Source organism: Rhinolophus sinicus, linkage group LG10 (assembly GCF_036562045.2).
Source record: "Rhinolophus sinicus isolate RSC01 linkage group LG10, ASM3656204v1, whole genome shotgun sequence".
NCBI classification, from domain to species: Eukaryota; Metazoa; Chordata; class Mammalia; order Chiroptera; family Rhinolophidae; genus Rhinolophus; species Rhinolophus sinicus.
The window spans coordinates 69,618,305-69,634,964 of record NC_133759.1 but is presented as its reverse complement, the minus strand read 5'-3'; the positions used below and the strand labels follow the sequence as shown (position 1 = coordinate 69,634,964).

General features: G+C 50.4%; 1 protein-coding gene across 9 annotated transcripts in view; it reads left to right on the top strand.

The window, feature by feature from the left end:
* The window catches only part of TBC1D9B (TBC1 domain family member 9B), a 38,668-nt gene that overhangs the window by 5,365 nt on the left and 16,643 nt on the right, over positions 1 to 16,660 (top strand). For 7 of the 9 annotated variants that reach the window (XR_012489745.1, XM_074313338.1, XM_019716947.2 and 4 more), the window contains exons 3-7: positions 2,232 to 2,350; positions 5,247 to 5,475; positions 6,410 to 6,668; positions 7,982 to 8,189; positions 10,581 to 10,793. Coding sequence is in view for 8 of the 9 variants with exons in the window: in XM_074313338.1 (XP_074169439.1) it covers positions 2,232 to 2,350; positions 5,247 to 5,475; positions 6,410 to 6,668; positions 7,982 to 8,189; positions 10,581 to 10,793 (1,028 nt within the window). In the remaining variant the exon portion in view is untranslated. The remainder of the gene's footprint in view (positions 1 to 2,231; positions 2,351 to 5,246; positions 5,476 to 6,409; positions 6,669 to 7,981; positions 8,190 to 10,580; positions 10,794 to 16,660) is intronic. The other 2 variants (XM_074313337.1, XM_019716945.2) reach the window with 1 other exon arrangement.

The following is a 16,660-nucleotide window of genomic DNA, read 5'->3' as shown; positions in this document are numbered from 1 at the left end:
GGTTAGGATTATGGTTTGGTCACTTCCCAGCTCTGTGACCTTGGGCAATTTAACCTCTCTGTGCCTCAGTTTCATCCTATAAAGCAGGGGTGTCAAAACTTTTTTCAATATTTTTTACCAAGAGCCTTATATGGTAAAATACACAAACAGCCGGGCCACTCACTCGAGGCGAAGTACGTATTGCCTCACCTGGTTTATTTAAGTAAACTAAATACATTTTTGGAATTTGCTGCGGGCCAATTAACAATGGATTGCGGACCGCAGTTGGCCCGCAGGCCGCAGTTTTGACACCCCTGCTATAAAGTGAAAATAATGGTACCTGTGTCCAAGGTGCTTTAAGAATTAAATAAAATAATCCACAAAAGCTTCTGAAAACAAGTGGCAGTGATTAATTTAATTAGCTTTTATATTCTTTTTATTCCCAGTACCCAGCATGGAGGTGGCATAATTGAAGTGTTTACTTAGTACTAAATGAAGATTGTTACTTTTATCGAATAATTCTTTTAAATGTATACATGTAAACATTTATAACTACACGCAGTGTAGATTAGATCTCTTCTGTTTTAGGCTGCCAAGAACATGTGTGTAAAAGGGAGTGATACAATAGAGTTGCATCACGTGCAAATTTAACTTCAAATGTGGGTCTTGGCAAAAAGAGAAAGAACTCCCTTCCCCTACTAACCAGACCAGGGAAGGAGACTGTAATAAACATGCAAAGAAAAAAAGCGAAAAACAGTAATGTATGACTGGTCCAGAGTAGTTTTGCTTGCCTGTTGTGGCTCACTGTGAATTGTATAAGCCCAGATTTAATTGCTTTCACGTGGGTGTCCTCGTGCAGGCCCATGGAGAAGGTCCTTCCTGAGAACTGCTTGCTAGGGTGCTGAGCTGCTGCCATGAATGTAAAGAAACGAGCATCAACCCCAACCAAGACAGCTAGGCTGTAACATGTGACAGAGCAATGAGCAGGTGTCTGGGTCTGGGTCAGCCAGGCCCAGGGCGGGGTCAGTGTTGAGTTTTCAGCTGGTGGAAGAGTATTTCCAGGTAGGGAAGGGGGGGTGCCCGGGATCAGGTACTCAGCAAACATGCCTGGTCCACAGCCGTGCTGGACTGTGGCTTTGCTGAGGCTCCTCCATGCCAAGTGTGTGGGCCTTCCCGGGGTTACGGGATCAACTGGGCCATCGGGGTGCTCATGATCCATCTACTGTCCCGTGCAGGATAGCCAAGGGAATGCCGGGCTTTCACACCTCTTCTTATTCTTGCATTGATTGATTCAGAAAGCAATTCTTGAGTGCAAACCCCATGTCTGGCACATGCAAAACCCCCAGAAATGGGGTGCTGGGGGCAGGGAAACCAGGCCAGGCTGACACTTCCAACATCCCTTTGCTTCTCCTCCTGGGACGCCTTTGCCCAGTTCCCTGCTGGGAGCCGACTGCACAGCTGCTCTGCCCTTTGGGAATGGCATTGGGCTGCCTTCTCTGTTTTTCCACTTGCACTGGGCCTTCAGTACCCTCCAGAGCCCCTCCCTGAGGAAGGGAGAACCACCTCATAGGCAGGCAGACACTGGGGGCCTGCCAGAAGCTGAAGGGGTCAGACAGGGCTTCCCAGAGGAGACAAGAGCAGGGCGGTGATGTGAGCCGGAAAAGGAAGGAGCACTGCCTGCAAAGGCCTGGGTGGGTGCATCTGACTCCAGAGGGGGTGGGAGCCCCTTGCCCGGCCTGCCCTGCCCAGGGAACCGGCAGCCAGGGGCCAGGACCACCAGGGCGAGGGGTCCTACAGGAAGCTCCAGCTACCATCTGTGGACTCCTGTCACTTACACCCAATCTGACTGTGTCTAGTGAGTCACCTGTGTATCGAAGACCACATTATGTCCTTTTAGCTCGAAGAAAAATCTTTGTAAGTCAGCAAACTTGTATAGACCATTTCTGGCGTGACACATAGGAAACTGGTGGTCATTCTTACTCAGCATTAGGGTAAAGAGGATTTATTTCCCGTGTAACCCTCTGCAAGTCTGCCTGAATTCTTTTATTTTTCATTTTTATAGGACCGTGTATGACTTCTGTAATATACATATATGTAAAGCTTAAGAAGGAAAACAGTAAGCACCTTAAAGATTGTAGTTACTTGGACATAGCAAATTAGGTCACCCATGTAATCACTCTTCTTTGAGTTCAGGGTTAAGGCCTGGTAATTGTGTGATTTTCCTTTTCTTTACTCCACCAAACCTCCCCTAGGTTCTTCCCGCAAAGAGATTACAAAACACTGGGAATGGCTGGAAAACAACTTACTCCAGACTCTGTCCGTCTTCGACAGTGAGGAAGATATCACCACCTTCGTCAAGGGCAAGATACACGTAAGGTTCACCTGCGCTTCTCTGGGTGGGCCGTGTTTACACATGTCCGCTTATTTCACCTTCAGACAAGATGATGGCAGTCTTATCCCCATTTCACAGAGGTGGAAGCCAAATGTCCATGCCATTCTCCTGGTGTGGAAAGGGGCAGGAAGTGCCTTGCCCACGCAGGCCCTGTCTGTCCTGGCCAGCCTCTGGGACTCCCACTCCCCCAGAGGGCCTGAGAGCTCGCATAGAGGTACAAAGCTGCCCGCCAGCTCCTTGGCTGGTGGAGCAAGACGCTGGACGTGATAGGAGAGTTGGAGCCATGTTTCTATTATAAAACTAACCTGACTTAAAAATGCACACCTTTTGACCCAGCTATTCCATTCCTCGCAATTTACACTGCGGTGTATTCATATGAGTCAGGGTGTCCCCGCAACACGTCCGCTGGAAGACTGGCGCAGTGCCTCGCAGGCCGCTGGTCGGGGAGCAGCACGCTCTCCTCTGTGGCACGAGCCATGAGGCTGCGCGTCCTGGGCACCTCCTGGGTCCTGTGCTGCGCACTCTTCAGGGCCTGGGTCCGTCATATGTGCTCCGCTCAGTGGAATGTTTTACAGCCATCAAGGTGATCGTTATGAAAAGTGTAGCAATATGTAAAAACAGATGGTGCTGTTTCCTCTTGTGCGATAATTAACACGATAATGAGCGTTTACCTGGATGTATGTGTCATTTTTCTTTCTTGGATTATTGCTTTAGGTTAGATTCCTGGGAGGTCTCTTACTGGGTCAGAGTTTCATGGTGCTGAGTTGCTTTGGGCGCTTGTGACCTCATGACACCAGCACTTCCTAGACCTGGCAGACGGCACCAAAAGTTCCTCAGCTCTTCTCTGTGCACTTTGGGTTCAAGGCAAGACCTGTGTTGCCTCCTAGCTCCAGAGAAACAGGCAGAGGGCAGCAGCAAGCCTTCACTGTCCTCGTGGGCAAGCTCGGCTACAGCAATAGCGATAAGAATAATAATATAACTGCTTCCTATATGCCAGGCTCAAACAAAGCAATCCGCAAAACAGAACAAAGAAGGGCTGACCTCCTGAATGGAAAGAGAATGAATTTGTGTTGTTTTAGGCCACTAAGCCTATAAACTTAAGAATGTAGACAAGATGGACACTTTATTAGAGTCTTTTTCCAGCTTCTAGAGGGCACTCGTGTTCCTTGGCTCTTGGCCCCTTCCTCCATCGTTAGTGCCAGCAGCGTGGCATCTCCCGATCAGTCAGTCAGTCCCCCTTCTCATCCCCCCTGTAACCCTGACCCTCTTCCCTCCTAAAAGGACACCTCTGATTAGTTTGGGCTCACCCACATAATCCAGGATCTCCACCTCAGAGACCTTACTTAACCACATCTGCAGAGTCCCCTTTGCTCTGAAAGGTCACATTTTCCCAGGTTCTGGGGATTGGGGTGTGGACATCTTTGGGGGCCGTTATTTGGCCTACCACATCACAGAACTGACACTGAGGCTCAGGAAGAAATAGGAAATGTGAATATTCCTAAAACTATTAAAGACATGGAATCCAGAATTGAAAGTTTACCCTGTGATTTTTACAGTCCAGCGATATCTGCCAACAAACGGAAAATCCCAGGCTGTGAGCCAGGCAGGCTCATTTCCGTTGGTGCGGAGCGTTACTCCTTGAGTAGAGGCCGGTGGAGAATGCAGACAGGCTGTGTCAGCCCCTCTGCTCCCTGTTTGGGGGTCTCCCAGGTGCAGCTGCTGGTGGAAACCCAGGAAGGTAGCCCCAGGGGCAGGGCAGCCAGTGGTGGCCCCCAGGCTGTCCAGGGCCCACCTTGTGCTTTCCACTGGAGGGGTTACAGTGGGTGGAGAAACAAAGACAGGGCCTTGATAATGAGAGGGCTTTGCCGGGCCTTTTGCCCAGATTAGAGCCAGTTCCTACAGGAGCGCTCTGCCGACACCACAGGGATCTTGAGGGAGAGATGTTGAAGTCACAGCTACAGCAGTGCCGGCTGCTCTGAGACAGACGGCGTGGAGCACACCTCCCCTTCGGGTCCTGCCCGCCTCCTGGCTGTCCTCCCTGCCCACGGATGGTGGGACAGGAGGCCCAGCGTAAGCAGCAGGCGAGGCCACAAGCACTGGCCATGAATTACCTTAGTGTATTGAGTAATCAACCTGGAAGGTCAGTGTGTACCTTTTGAGCTGAGTGTGCTAAGAGCCTCTTACCCCAAGAGGTTTGGGCTGGCCCTGTGGCCCAGAGTGTCATCCTGGGCACCCTGAGCCAGTGAAGGTGCAGGCAGGATGCAGTTAGCATGGATGTGCCCTGAGGCGACTGGGCCCTGCAGCTGGTCTGTGGGTGGGGTCGAGTGGCAGGGACCCCCCCCCCCATATATGGGGGAGAGGGACGCAAATACAGAACTTCTCTAAGACGTCATCATGAGAACGCTTCACAGAACAGTGCCACAGCACAAAGCCATCTGAGTAAAGAAAGGGAAAGAGAAATGCACGTTTCTGCTTAAAGGTACACTAGTGCCTGCGTGTCTGGAAGGAAACCCGGAGAGTGGCCTCGGGGGTGGCAGGAGAGTCCCTTTTCACTGAATAATTTTCTACTGTGTGCAGTTTTTAGGAATTCTGTATAGAAATCAGTGGTGATGTAAAAAGTCACTGCTCCAGGCCAGTGGTGCTAATGGTTCAGGGAGTTGAGGGAGCTTCCCAGTCACGTGTGCAGCATCTGTCCGACCACGTGCCTCGACCACGTGCTGCCAGAGCAGCTGACTGGGTGCCTACCTCGGCTGTGGCCCTGAGGCTGGCGTCTTGGTGCCACCACCTGGTTCCCCGGGCTCTGCTCTGGCCTTTGCCCATCCAGGCCACGGGAACCCTGGACCTGCTGAGAACCAGTGTGTTCGTCTTCCTGCAGGGTATCATCGCGGAAGAGAACAAGAACCTGCAGCCCCTGGGAGACGAGGACCCCGGGAAGTTTAAGGAGGCTGAGCTGAAGATGCGGAAGCAGTTCGGGATGCCCGAGGGGGAGAAGCTGGTCAACTACTATTCCTGCAGTTACTGGAAGGGCCGCGTGCCCAGGCAGGGCTGGCTCTACCTGACCGTCAACCACTTGTGCTTCTATTCCTTCCTGCTGGGCAAGGAAGGTGAGCACGGGCACCTCTCTGGCCCCCCCGTCCCCCAGCTGCTCCTGTCTTCCTCAGTTCCTCTGCCCCTGCACCTCACTTCCAGAAAATTCACCACCTCCAGACAGCTGAAGTCCCTGAGGAGTCTGTTTCCTCTCGTTCCCCAGATATTCTATCCCCACACACCCACCACAGGGTCTCCCCAAAACCAACTGCCACCTCAGCGTTGGCCCAGACAGGAACACCCAGATGTGAGCCAGGCCCACACTGACTCTTGGGGGCTCCTGCCAGGTCTGTCCACCGGCATGGTTCTTCAGATAGTGACTTTCTGCACGGGGCCTGCCCTCTTGCTGTGAAGTGGAGTAGTCGAGGCATGCATGTCCATGAGCGGCTGCAGGGCACGCCGTGCCTTGGCGCTGTAGATCCCTCCCTGGGGGAAGCCCTGGATGCAAGGTAGAGTCCCCAGGGGCAGCCAGTGTCCTCTGCTGCCACCTCACCCTGACAAAGAACCCCCAGGGATTCAGCTGTCCCAGTATTGCCTTTCCGAACCCCAGCAAGACCTCCCGCCCTTGCACCTACCTCCTTGTCCTGCTTGGCTGGTGTCCTCTCTGTGCTGGTCACACCGTGTGGTGACTTCTGTTCCCACATCTGCACTCCCGCTAGATGGGGCTTCTTGGGGCCAGAATCTCAGCTAGGTCATGTGCACATGTTCATTCATGTCATGTTAGCCATTCGTGGGGCAAACGTGCACCCAGTCTGTTCCTGGGCCGGCGCGGGCTTGGCCGGGGATGCAGTGGAGACCCCAATGGCACCGTCACCTCATGGAGCACATGTCCCAGCACAGCTAGGCTCAGGGTGCAACTCCCCCCAGTGGGTGCCAGGTGCATGTGGGAGTCAGGAGCCCGCCCTCCATCCCATTTGACCTGGTGGTGTGTCTGTCTCTGCGGCCGTCCAGTGAGCCTCGTGGTGCAGTGGGTGGACGTCACGCGGCTGGAGAAGAACGCCACCCTGCTGTTCCCTGAGAGCATCCACGTGGACACCCGAGACCAGGAGCTCTTCTTTTCCATGTTCCTCAACATTGGAGAGACCTTCAAGCTCATGGAGCAGCTGGCCAACCTGGCCATGCGTCAGCTGCTGGACAGTGAGCGCTTCCTGGAGGACAGGGCGCCGCCCAGGTCCGCCCAGCCGCTTCGGAACATCTCGGCTCTGAAGCGGTGCGTTGCCTGGGCTGGAGGACCTGCGGTAGGGGCCGGGGAAGGTGTGGTGGCGGGAGGGCGCCGAGAGCCGCAGAGGGGTTGTCCTGAGAAGCAAGTTCTCTCTCACCACCCCATGATGGGGAGGTTGCACACACTCCGTGGTCTCAGAGTGGAAGCTGAGGAACAGAGAGGCTGAGTAACTGGCTCAAGGCCCCGCAGCGAGTTAGCAGTAGAGCCAGGATGTGAGCCTGCAGCCAGCTGCCAGCCTGTCCCCACCACCTATCAGGCGCCCTCGGAGGCTGCTCTGGCCGACTTCAGTGGCCAGGTCCCAGGGTGCACAGCCTCCACCCCTGTGAATGACAGCTCCTCTCAGCACCCCTTGGCCAGTGGCCCCTCGTAGCTATAGCCATGGGGCCAGGCCTGGGGCTGGAGTGCAGCCAGGGAGGTCTGAGGTCTCTGCCTGTTTGTGGGGATTGGTAGACAAAAGCACCAATAATGGTGGCCAGCCCCTCCAGAGTACTTCTGTCTGTGCTCCTCCATCGTGGCTTCATAGGAAACTCACAAGGCTGTCTGGGAGCACGGAGGTTCCATGAAGCCCTGGGCCCCACAGCCCATTCACACCCACGTGCTCAGAGCCATGGCCGAGGCCTGGGGCCTGGGCTGCATCTCCAGGACCAGAGCACTGTCCAAAGTTGTCACTCTCCTGGTGTGAGCGATGGCCTGGCTTCTGGCACCTTCTGGAAGGAAAAGGAGCAGGGCTGGTACTTGGCAGTCTCTGGCACTGGCCATCAAGGTGTCCCCTCCAGGCCCTACTCAGGCTGCTGGCAGCCTCTATGGAGCTGGGGAGAGAAAGGTGTTTACAAGGTCCGAGTCACTGCAGGGCTGAGGAACAGGGTGCCAGGCCGTTTCACAGTCATAGGCCAGGCAAGTGTGTGTTTTAAATCAAGCAGCAGCAGCATGTGTTTTAGTCTTAACTCCACATCTGCCTGTTGGGAGGTCTTTACCCTGCTTTCTAGGTGGGGCTGGGTCTTCCCAGTGAGAAGCAGCAGGGCGGGTGCAGAGATCCTCTGGGCAAGCGACATGTCACCCTGTCAGCCTACAGGTGACCTCCATAGCCCTTAGGTCTAAGAGAGAGCATGTTGTTTGCTGACCAGTCCTGGGTTGGTCGTACGAATGTCCCACATTTTACTTGGCCATTTAAGGTGCATGTTTTATTGGACTGTAAGATCCCTGGGCACGACTTGGTCATGAGAGGACCCCAAAGAGCCCAGATCCCATGTGGAAACCCAACTCTTGTCCCCTTCCCTCCTGCCTGCATTGTGGTTTCCCAGAGATCTGGATGCCCGAGCCAAGAATGAGAGTTACCGGGCCACGTTCCGCCTGCCTGGGGATGAGCGCCTGGACGGCCACACGACCTGCACCCTGTGGACGCCATTCAGCAAGCTGCACATCCCCGGTCAGATGTTCATCTCCACCAACTACATCTGCTTCGCCAGCAAGGAGGAGGATGCCTGCCACCTCATCATACCCCTGAGGGAGGTGAGCACCGGGGCCCCAACTCGGCACTCAGTGATGGGCGCGTGGCGGGCACGTGGTGAGAAAGCGCCTGCCCGGTGCCAGGCCCCACAGGAGTGGGCTTTGGTGTACTGGGAGAGCTCACCCTGGAACATACGGAAACTTCACGAAGGACCTGCGCCCTCCTGATCAGGGTCCAGGGAGTATGCGTCAATCCTCCCTTCCTGGCCTGCGGCTGGACTTTGGCAGAGCCCTACTTTGGATGAGCTTGGAGGATGCTGACCCTGCAGCAGTCCTGCCATGCCACTCTCAGAGGCCACCTCACTGTCCCTCTCCGACACCTGCTTTGACTGTGGCTCAGGCTCAAGCAGTGTCATCAGAAGTCAGCACTCACTTGTCAGGATGGAGGTCAAGTCTCACCTGTCAGAGGTAGAGGCCCTTTGTCCTGTGCTGCAGTGCAAAATGTGGACAGTGAAGGAAAGGACCCCACCCAGACAAAAGGCAGTGACCCCGCGGTCAGGGCTGGTCACAAGGCCTCCCTTTGCTCTTGGCCCAGGAGGGCACACTGGCTGAAGCACAGGGAGCTTCTTAAGTTACAACATAGTATTTTGATTTTTGTAAATACCTAGAGCAGTGACACCTTCCCGGCATTTGTCCAAAGCCCTCGAGTTACAGGTGTAGCTATGAAGAGGTGTGGAGGAGGATGCCACCTCGGTTCTCCAAGGAAATCAAGCAAAAAACTCGAAAGAGCCACAGCTCCAGAAGCTCCCAGCTGAGGGGCTCAGAGATGGCCCTTGACCCCACGCTCTCTTTGGCACCAGGCCCATGCGTTTGTCCTGGGCGCTGTACTGGCCTGGCCCCGAGGCATGGGTGCTACTGAGGGGTCTCCTTAGGCCCCAGATCTGTTCCACCTGACATTTGTTTCTAGTAGCAGAGAGTGCTGGTTGACTGGGGAGCAGGGCCGTCTCGTGCTCGCGGGAGGGCTCTGCTGCTGGTCGGGATGGAGGCCCTGGCCCAGCGTGGCCCAGCCAGGGGGTCACAGGCCTCCTCACTCAGAGCCAGCTGCACACACGTGTGTGGTGGGCTCTTGAATTTGCACACCCAAATGTGCTCTTCTCATCCCAGCCCGGCAGCAGCACCCCTTCCCTCCATCTGCTCCAGTGAAAGGTGGGGGCCACCCTTGATTCTGACCTGGCATCATTCCTGCGTCCTGACCACAGCACGTCCCTTCCTCTCCACAGTCACCACCTACAACACCATCGTCTGCTTGGGCCACCTCAGGTTACCCACACCTAACCCCTTTTAGCACTCATCCTCCCACAGCAGCCAACGCAGTTTAAAACATCAGTCAGAGCATGTCAGTGCCCCACATGGAATCCTGCAGCATCTTCTCCTGTGATAAGGAGAATCCCCAACGTGCCTGTGGACTTGTGTGACCTTCAGTGAGCATTCCACCTTCTCAGGTCTTAGCTCACATGCACACACACGTACACGCGTGCACATGTAACATACACGCCACACACAAACATGCACATACACCAGTACATGTACACACACCACCCTCACATGCATGCACACACACCTCACAAACATGCACATACATATATGTATATACACATGCACACATAGCCTCACACACCATACACAGTTACACATAAGTTCACACACACGCATACACCACCACCCTCGTCCCCAGTCCCAGCTTCTCCGGCCTTTCCTTGTCCATCAGGCCAGTCTGGCACCCCCCTCAAGGTGGTTGCTGACCTCTGCTCCAGCTCCTGCCCTGGCTGCACCAGGTAGGTCTCAGCTCAGCCGCCACCTCCCCAGAGGAGCCTTCAGCACAAAGCAGCCCGGTGACCTTCCAGTTGGTCCTGTCACCCTCACCACCTTGGTGACCATATTTAGCCTGCATGGCCATTGTCTGTCCCCATCCCAGGCTGTGGGCTCTGCAGAGGGGCCCCTGAAAGCCCATCCTGTGACCTCCATACCTGTGCTGCTCTGTCCTCACTCATTGAGGTCACAGCTAAGCCCAGATGCAACAGTGAGCAAGTGTTCTGGGAACCAGTGTGTAGGATGGCTGGCCAGGCGGGCTTCAGAGCACGGAAAGAACTGGCCATCATTGGGAAGCTGATAAGGGCCAGCGACTAGGCCCACCATCCTCATGACAGTCCAGTAGGGCCAATGTGTTCACCCCCGTGGGCAGGTGAAAAAAAATGATTCGACATGCACATGAGGAACTTGCTCACGGCAGCAAGCGGCAGAGTCAGCATGTGAATGCTGTGAGCTGAGCACTCCTGTCCCATCACCACACCCTGCCTGCGGGAGGGCGGCCTGAGGCTGCTGTGCTCTCATAGGCACGGAACCTTCCAGTGTTACATCCTCAGTCACCAACACCCAGTGATTTTGCCTCCTCAGGTAACCATTGTTGAAAAAGCCGACAGCTGCAGTGTCCTGCCCAGCCCTCTGTCTATCAGCACCAAGAGCAAGATGACCTTCCTGTTCGCCAACCTCAAAGACCGCGATTTCTTGGTTCAGAGGATCTCTGACTTTCTCCAGAAAACGCCGTCCAAGCAGGTTGGTGGCAGCGGCTCAGGGAGGAACTCCAGCATCGGGGACCCAGCCCCAGAGGTGAGAAGGTGCCTGGGGAGCTGCAGGTTGGGGGTCAGGGCAAGGAGGGGAATCCAGGCAGCCCTGTGACCCCTGCTGTGGGCCTCGGTGGGGAGGCGCCCCCTGGGTTTGGGGTGGGGAGCTTGACCGAGCCCCCGTCTCAGGTGTCCAGACACACACACTGCCCAAGGTCACGGTCTTTGTACCCAGCCATATCCCTCCAGTCCTCCTGGCATTTCCGTCCGCCTCAAGGCCTGTCGCGGGGGAGAACACTTCTCTGGCTGGACCCACCACCCTGTGAGCTTGTGCTGCACTGAGAGCCACACTGCAGGCCCATCCAGCCTGGAAGCTTGGGTTCATTTTCCTGGCCTTTCTTTTGTCAGTCTTTCAGTCTGAGATTCGTACAGGGAAAGATCCCCATTTAAAGAGGTAACTGCAATCTCATTATTACATCAACAAAGTTCACAAGAATTCCTGAATATCAAATACTTATACTCACATTTCCCCAAATGTAGATGTACTTTTTACACTTTAATCATTGGAGTTAACGTACCCATAGGTCACACTTTACAGTCAGTTGATATGTCTCTTAAACTCCTTTTTATCTATATGAGTAGATTTCTGCACGTGCACGCGCACACTCTCTTTCTCCCCACTCTCTCCCTGCCTCCCTCTTTCTTGCAGTATTTTGTTGATGGAATTGGGTCATCTGTGCTGTAGAATTTCTCAAAGTTTGTTTTCTATTGACTGCATTCCCTTATTTCCTGTAAGTGGGTGGCTGAGTGGAGAGACTCAGATCAGATTCAGGTTCAGTTGTTTGCGTTTTGGGTGGCAGGTCTACTTGGAGGCAGGATTGAAGTGATGTGTACTTTCACCAAGAGGTACACATATGACACCTGGTTATCTTGTCATGCGCTATTCCCTGTCATTGATGAGCATTACCCATATCCAGCCATTTGTCAGGGATTACAAGATGGCGGTACTCTAATTTTGTCATTCTTTCTGTTTATTAGCTGGAATACTCCCATAAACATAAACTTCCTCTCATCAATTATTTGGTGACCCTGAGGCACGGTTGACACAGGAAAGGGGAAACACCCCCTTGGGTTGCTTCTACCTTTGGCTAATGTGAATGATGCTGTTGTGAACTTGGGTGTACACATTTCTCTTCAAGATCCTACCTTCAGTTCTTTTGAGGATAAACCCAGAAGTGGAATTCCTAGGTCAAATGGTAATTCAGTGTTTAATATTTTGAGGAATAGCCATACCATCTTCCACATTGGCTGCACCATTGTATATTCCTACCAGCAATGCAAAAGGGTCCAATTTCTCCCCACCCATGCCAACACTTATTTTTTGTTTGTTTGTTTGCTTGTTTGTTAGTTTGCTTCTTTGTTTTTTTACAGTAACAATTCTAATGGGTGTGATGTGGTATCTCATTGTGGTTTTGATTCGCATTTCCCCAAAGACTAATGATGTTGAGCATCTTTTCATGTCTTATTGGCCATCTGTATATCTTCTTTGGAGAAATGTCTGTTTAAGCCCTTTGACTATTTTTGTAATCAGGTTGTTTGATTTTGTCAAGTTTTAGAAGTTCTTTATACATTATGGATATTAACTTCTTATCAGATATATGATTTTCAAATATTTTATCCTATGGGTTGCCTTCTCATTCCAATGATTGTGTCCTTTGATGGACATAAGTTTTTAATTCTTATGTAGTTCATTTTATCTATTTTTCTTTTGTTGTGCTTTTGATGTCACATCCAAAAAATAATTGCCAATCCAATGTCATGAAGCTTTTCCTCTATGTTTTGTTCAAAGAGTTTTATACTTTCTACCTCTTCTATTTAGGTGTTTGCTCCATTTTGAGTTAATGTTTGTGTATGGTATGAGGTAAGGATCCAACATCATCATTTTGCCTGTGGATATCCAGTTATTCCAACACCATTTGTTGTAAAAACTATTCATTCCCCATTGAATAGTCTTGGCACACCTTGTTGAAAATCATGTGACCATATATGCGAGGGTTCATGTCTGGGCTATCTGTTCTGTTACACTGGTCAATCTACCTGCCTTTCCACAGTACCACACTGTTTTGATTACTGCAGCTTCATAGTAAGTTATTAAATCAGAAAGTGTGAGACTCTCAACTTAGTTCTTCTGTTTTAAGATTGTTTTGGCTATTTGAGATCCCTTGAGAGTCCATGTGAATTTTAGGATATATTTATCTATTTCTGCCAAAAAATGTTATTGGGATTTTGATAGGGATTGCACTGAATCCGTAGATCACTTTGGGTAGTGGATGTCTTACCAATATTAAATCTTCCAATCCATGAACATGGTATGTCTTCCCATTTATGTGTCTTCTTTAATTTCTTTCAGAAATGTTTTGTAGTTTTCAATGTAAAAGTCCTTCACTTTAGTGGTTAAGTTTATTCCTAAGTATTTTATTCTTTTCAGTGCTTTTGTAAATGGAATTGTTTTCTTAATTTCCTTTTTGGATTGTTCGGTGTTGGTGTATAGGACATATTCTGAAGGTAGATCTGAGAGATGGATTAGATGTGGGGTAGAAGAGAAGGAAAGGGTCAAAGATGACACTGTGGTTTCAGCCTGAGCAGCTTAAAGAACAAAATCACCATTTAATGACATGGGGAAGATGCAGGAAGAGTAGGGTGGGAAGAATTCAGTTTTGGATGTATGAAATTTGAGGTCGAGTATATGGAGAACAAGGAATTGACAACTGGAGATGGCAAACAGAGGTCCTGGGGGCCTTGACAAGAATTGTTCAGTAGAAGGAATTGTTCAGTATAACAAGAATTGTTCAGTACAACCCAAAAAAAGCTTGACTGAAGTGGCCTTCAACCAGGGCAAGGTGGTAGTAGCTGGTAATTTTAAAAATCTTACCAAATTTCCTCATAAAAATGCACAGAGCAACTTTAGTTAAAAGCTTTTAGGTAAAAGTAAAAGCACAGACAACATCTTCAACAGAACCAGGTGAAAGGGTATCTCCACAAACCCCAGACTGCAGTAGGTGGGGTCACACCAAGTGTAGCATTCCTCTATATAGACACAGAATCAGCAGCTGTGCTGAGGTAACAAGTGTGGTGGGGGTGGAAAAAAAGGGCTCTGACAGTCCCAAGAGCCAAGGAATCCAGAAATCACCAAAAAACAGCTCTCCCCTGACCCTGCCAAAGAGACTCCTCACTGAACAAAACCTCAGCAAATGACTCTGAGAAACAACCAGTGAAACTGGGAACAAATTTCTCAGACTCCAGTTCACAGATTAGTAAACAGAACAAAACATGGAATCCACTAACAGGCTGAGGGAAGACAGAGAAGCTGGGGTGGTCCAAGCCCTTGAGGATCACAGAAATACCCAACAAAAGCTCCCTCCCCAAAGGAAAGAGCTCTCCCTGAGGGAAAAAGAGCTGGGACTGAGCAGGGAAGGGACACTGGGGGGGGTCAAGGAGCGACTGTAGCAGAAGACGACCCTCCAGCTGTGCAGGGCAGAAAGCTACCCTGCCCACATCTGCCCATTTGTACACGTCCTCTCGAAGGGACAGAAAGTCGTGCCATTTAAATGTGAGCAACAGAAGGATATAACCACACCCTATAAAAAGTACTGTAGGAGGGAAACAACCAAATAACACCCCACAGAGAAAGCACACGAATGCTTTGCTGTTGAGCTGCAGTTCTTCTCGTATTTATCCCTTATCAGATGTTGTTTGCAATAATTATCTTTTAAAGAAAGCAACCAGAACAATATTTTCTCAAAGCAGATCAAAACTGTACTCCAACATTTTAAAATTATCTAAAAAAGAATTAGAAAGTGATAGAAACTACTAAAGAATGGTATAAATAAAAAATGTTTTAAAAGCTCAGAAATAAAGTGACTAGTCAATTGAAAAATGTGAAGAGAGAATTGACAGGTCTCAGGAAAGAATTAGAAAAAAGTATGGAAATATTTCAGAGGTGAAAATTATACAAGCAAGAACACAAGAATGAATAGACACCACGGAAAGTTCATTCAGGGATACGGACAAGATGGAGGGACGTAGGGGTAGAAAGAGATGCAAACAAAAAAATAGAGTGAAAATAGTCAAGAGAAGTGATAAAGAAGTTAGGCAAAGAAGATCCAACTTCTGTATAACCCAAAAAAGGAAAACCAAAGCCATGGAATAATAAATAAGAGAAACTATAATTAAAGAAAATTTCCTGAGTATGAGAGAAGACTTGACCCTGCCTGGTGGAAGGTCATGTTGCACAACTGGGAAAATCAGTACAGAATAGTCAGTACTGAGATAGCATCTGATAAAACTACTGGACTTTAAATTAAAATATTCTTTTGGGCAGTCAAAAAAGACCAAATTATTGGAGGAACAAAAATCAGAGGCATCAGACTTTTTGGTAGTAACATTTTATACAAATTGAGTAAATTTTAAGATACACAATAAAAAGAAAAAAGCTATGACCCCGGGATTTTCTATCCAGGTGTGAAGACTACAGACAGTAGGGAACACACGGGAATTCAGAGAATCTACCAGCTTTTGAGGAATCTGATAGAGAACAACCTTCAGACGACCAAGAAATGATTGGAGAGGCTTTGGCAGAAGGTCTGGGGGGAGCATTGAACATATTTACCTGTGGAAATAAGACTGGATAACAAAAACAAAGGTCACCAATAGTATGTACATTTTATATGGGAGATAGAGTACAGTGAAAACATGAGATGAGGCAGGCGAAGTAGAATAAGCTCATTGATTGCCTTATTAAGGAGTGAAAGCATATCACTGTACATTATATGTTGGCAGGAAGTGGGAAGGGGAGCAAACGGTTACTCACTAATTTCAGTATTGCCCGTAGGAGGGAATCGACAATGTCTAAAATGAGGGACCCAGGGTCCTAGATATCGGTATAAAGGTGACTCTTAGAACATAAATATACCACTTTCTGACCAAAAACAAACTTAAGAGGGGGAAAGGATACAGTGAGTTTAGGCAACTCTTTTGAGAAATTTTATATAAAAGTCAGTTAAGAGTGATGGGGGTGTGTGTGAGGGGTGACTTTTTAATGGCAGTGTATCATCTACACGGAGGCGCATGGATCCTAGGTGTACAGCTGGAGCTTGCACAAAGTGGCCACATGTGAGCACTGCCCATTGAGCAGGAGGGCCTGTAGGGACAACGCCAGCATGGTCTGGGCCAGTAGGAATGACTCTAGTGGAGGGGACAGTTGCTAGAAGAAGATTCTGGGGGTGAGAGGGACACGGTCTCGAGTGTGGGTGCAGGGAGGGTTGGGCCTGGCGTGCATGGCCACAGACACAGAAAGTGGGCCTGGGGTTGGCTGTGACCGTCCATAGATTGCTCCTGCTTCTGTTCCCTCGATTAAATAGGAGACGGAAAGTAGGTTCAGTAGGAAGTGAGGAGGGCAGGCAGTTGGGAGGTTTGCCCAGGAAGAATGTGTGAGATGGTTACCCAGAGAAAGGGGAGAGAGCCTGGCCTGGGGAAGTGCAGGACTCATAGGGGGCTGGCCGTGTGAGCTCACTGTAGCACTGTGGACATCGTGTGTCACGCAGGACAGTGGTTGCTGAGGTCTCAGCCTTGTCAGTCAGTCGGTGGCCTACAGGTCCATTTGTGTCCTGGTTCCTTTGGGGCACCTTGGGCAGGAAGCAGACTCTGCATCAGGGCACGCTTGGTCTGGACTGGGGTCTTGCCCCCTGGATTCTAGCAGTTTATCATGGAAAAGTGTTTTCATGGACCCAAAATCCATTTCAAAACCCCAGCCAAGCGTAGAGGGGTGGGCTGTGGATGTGAACCTAGCAGAATTTTTTTCCCCTTTTTAATTTTTTTTATTAAAAAGCGCTCTACTGAAGTAAAATAGACATA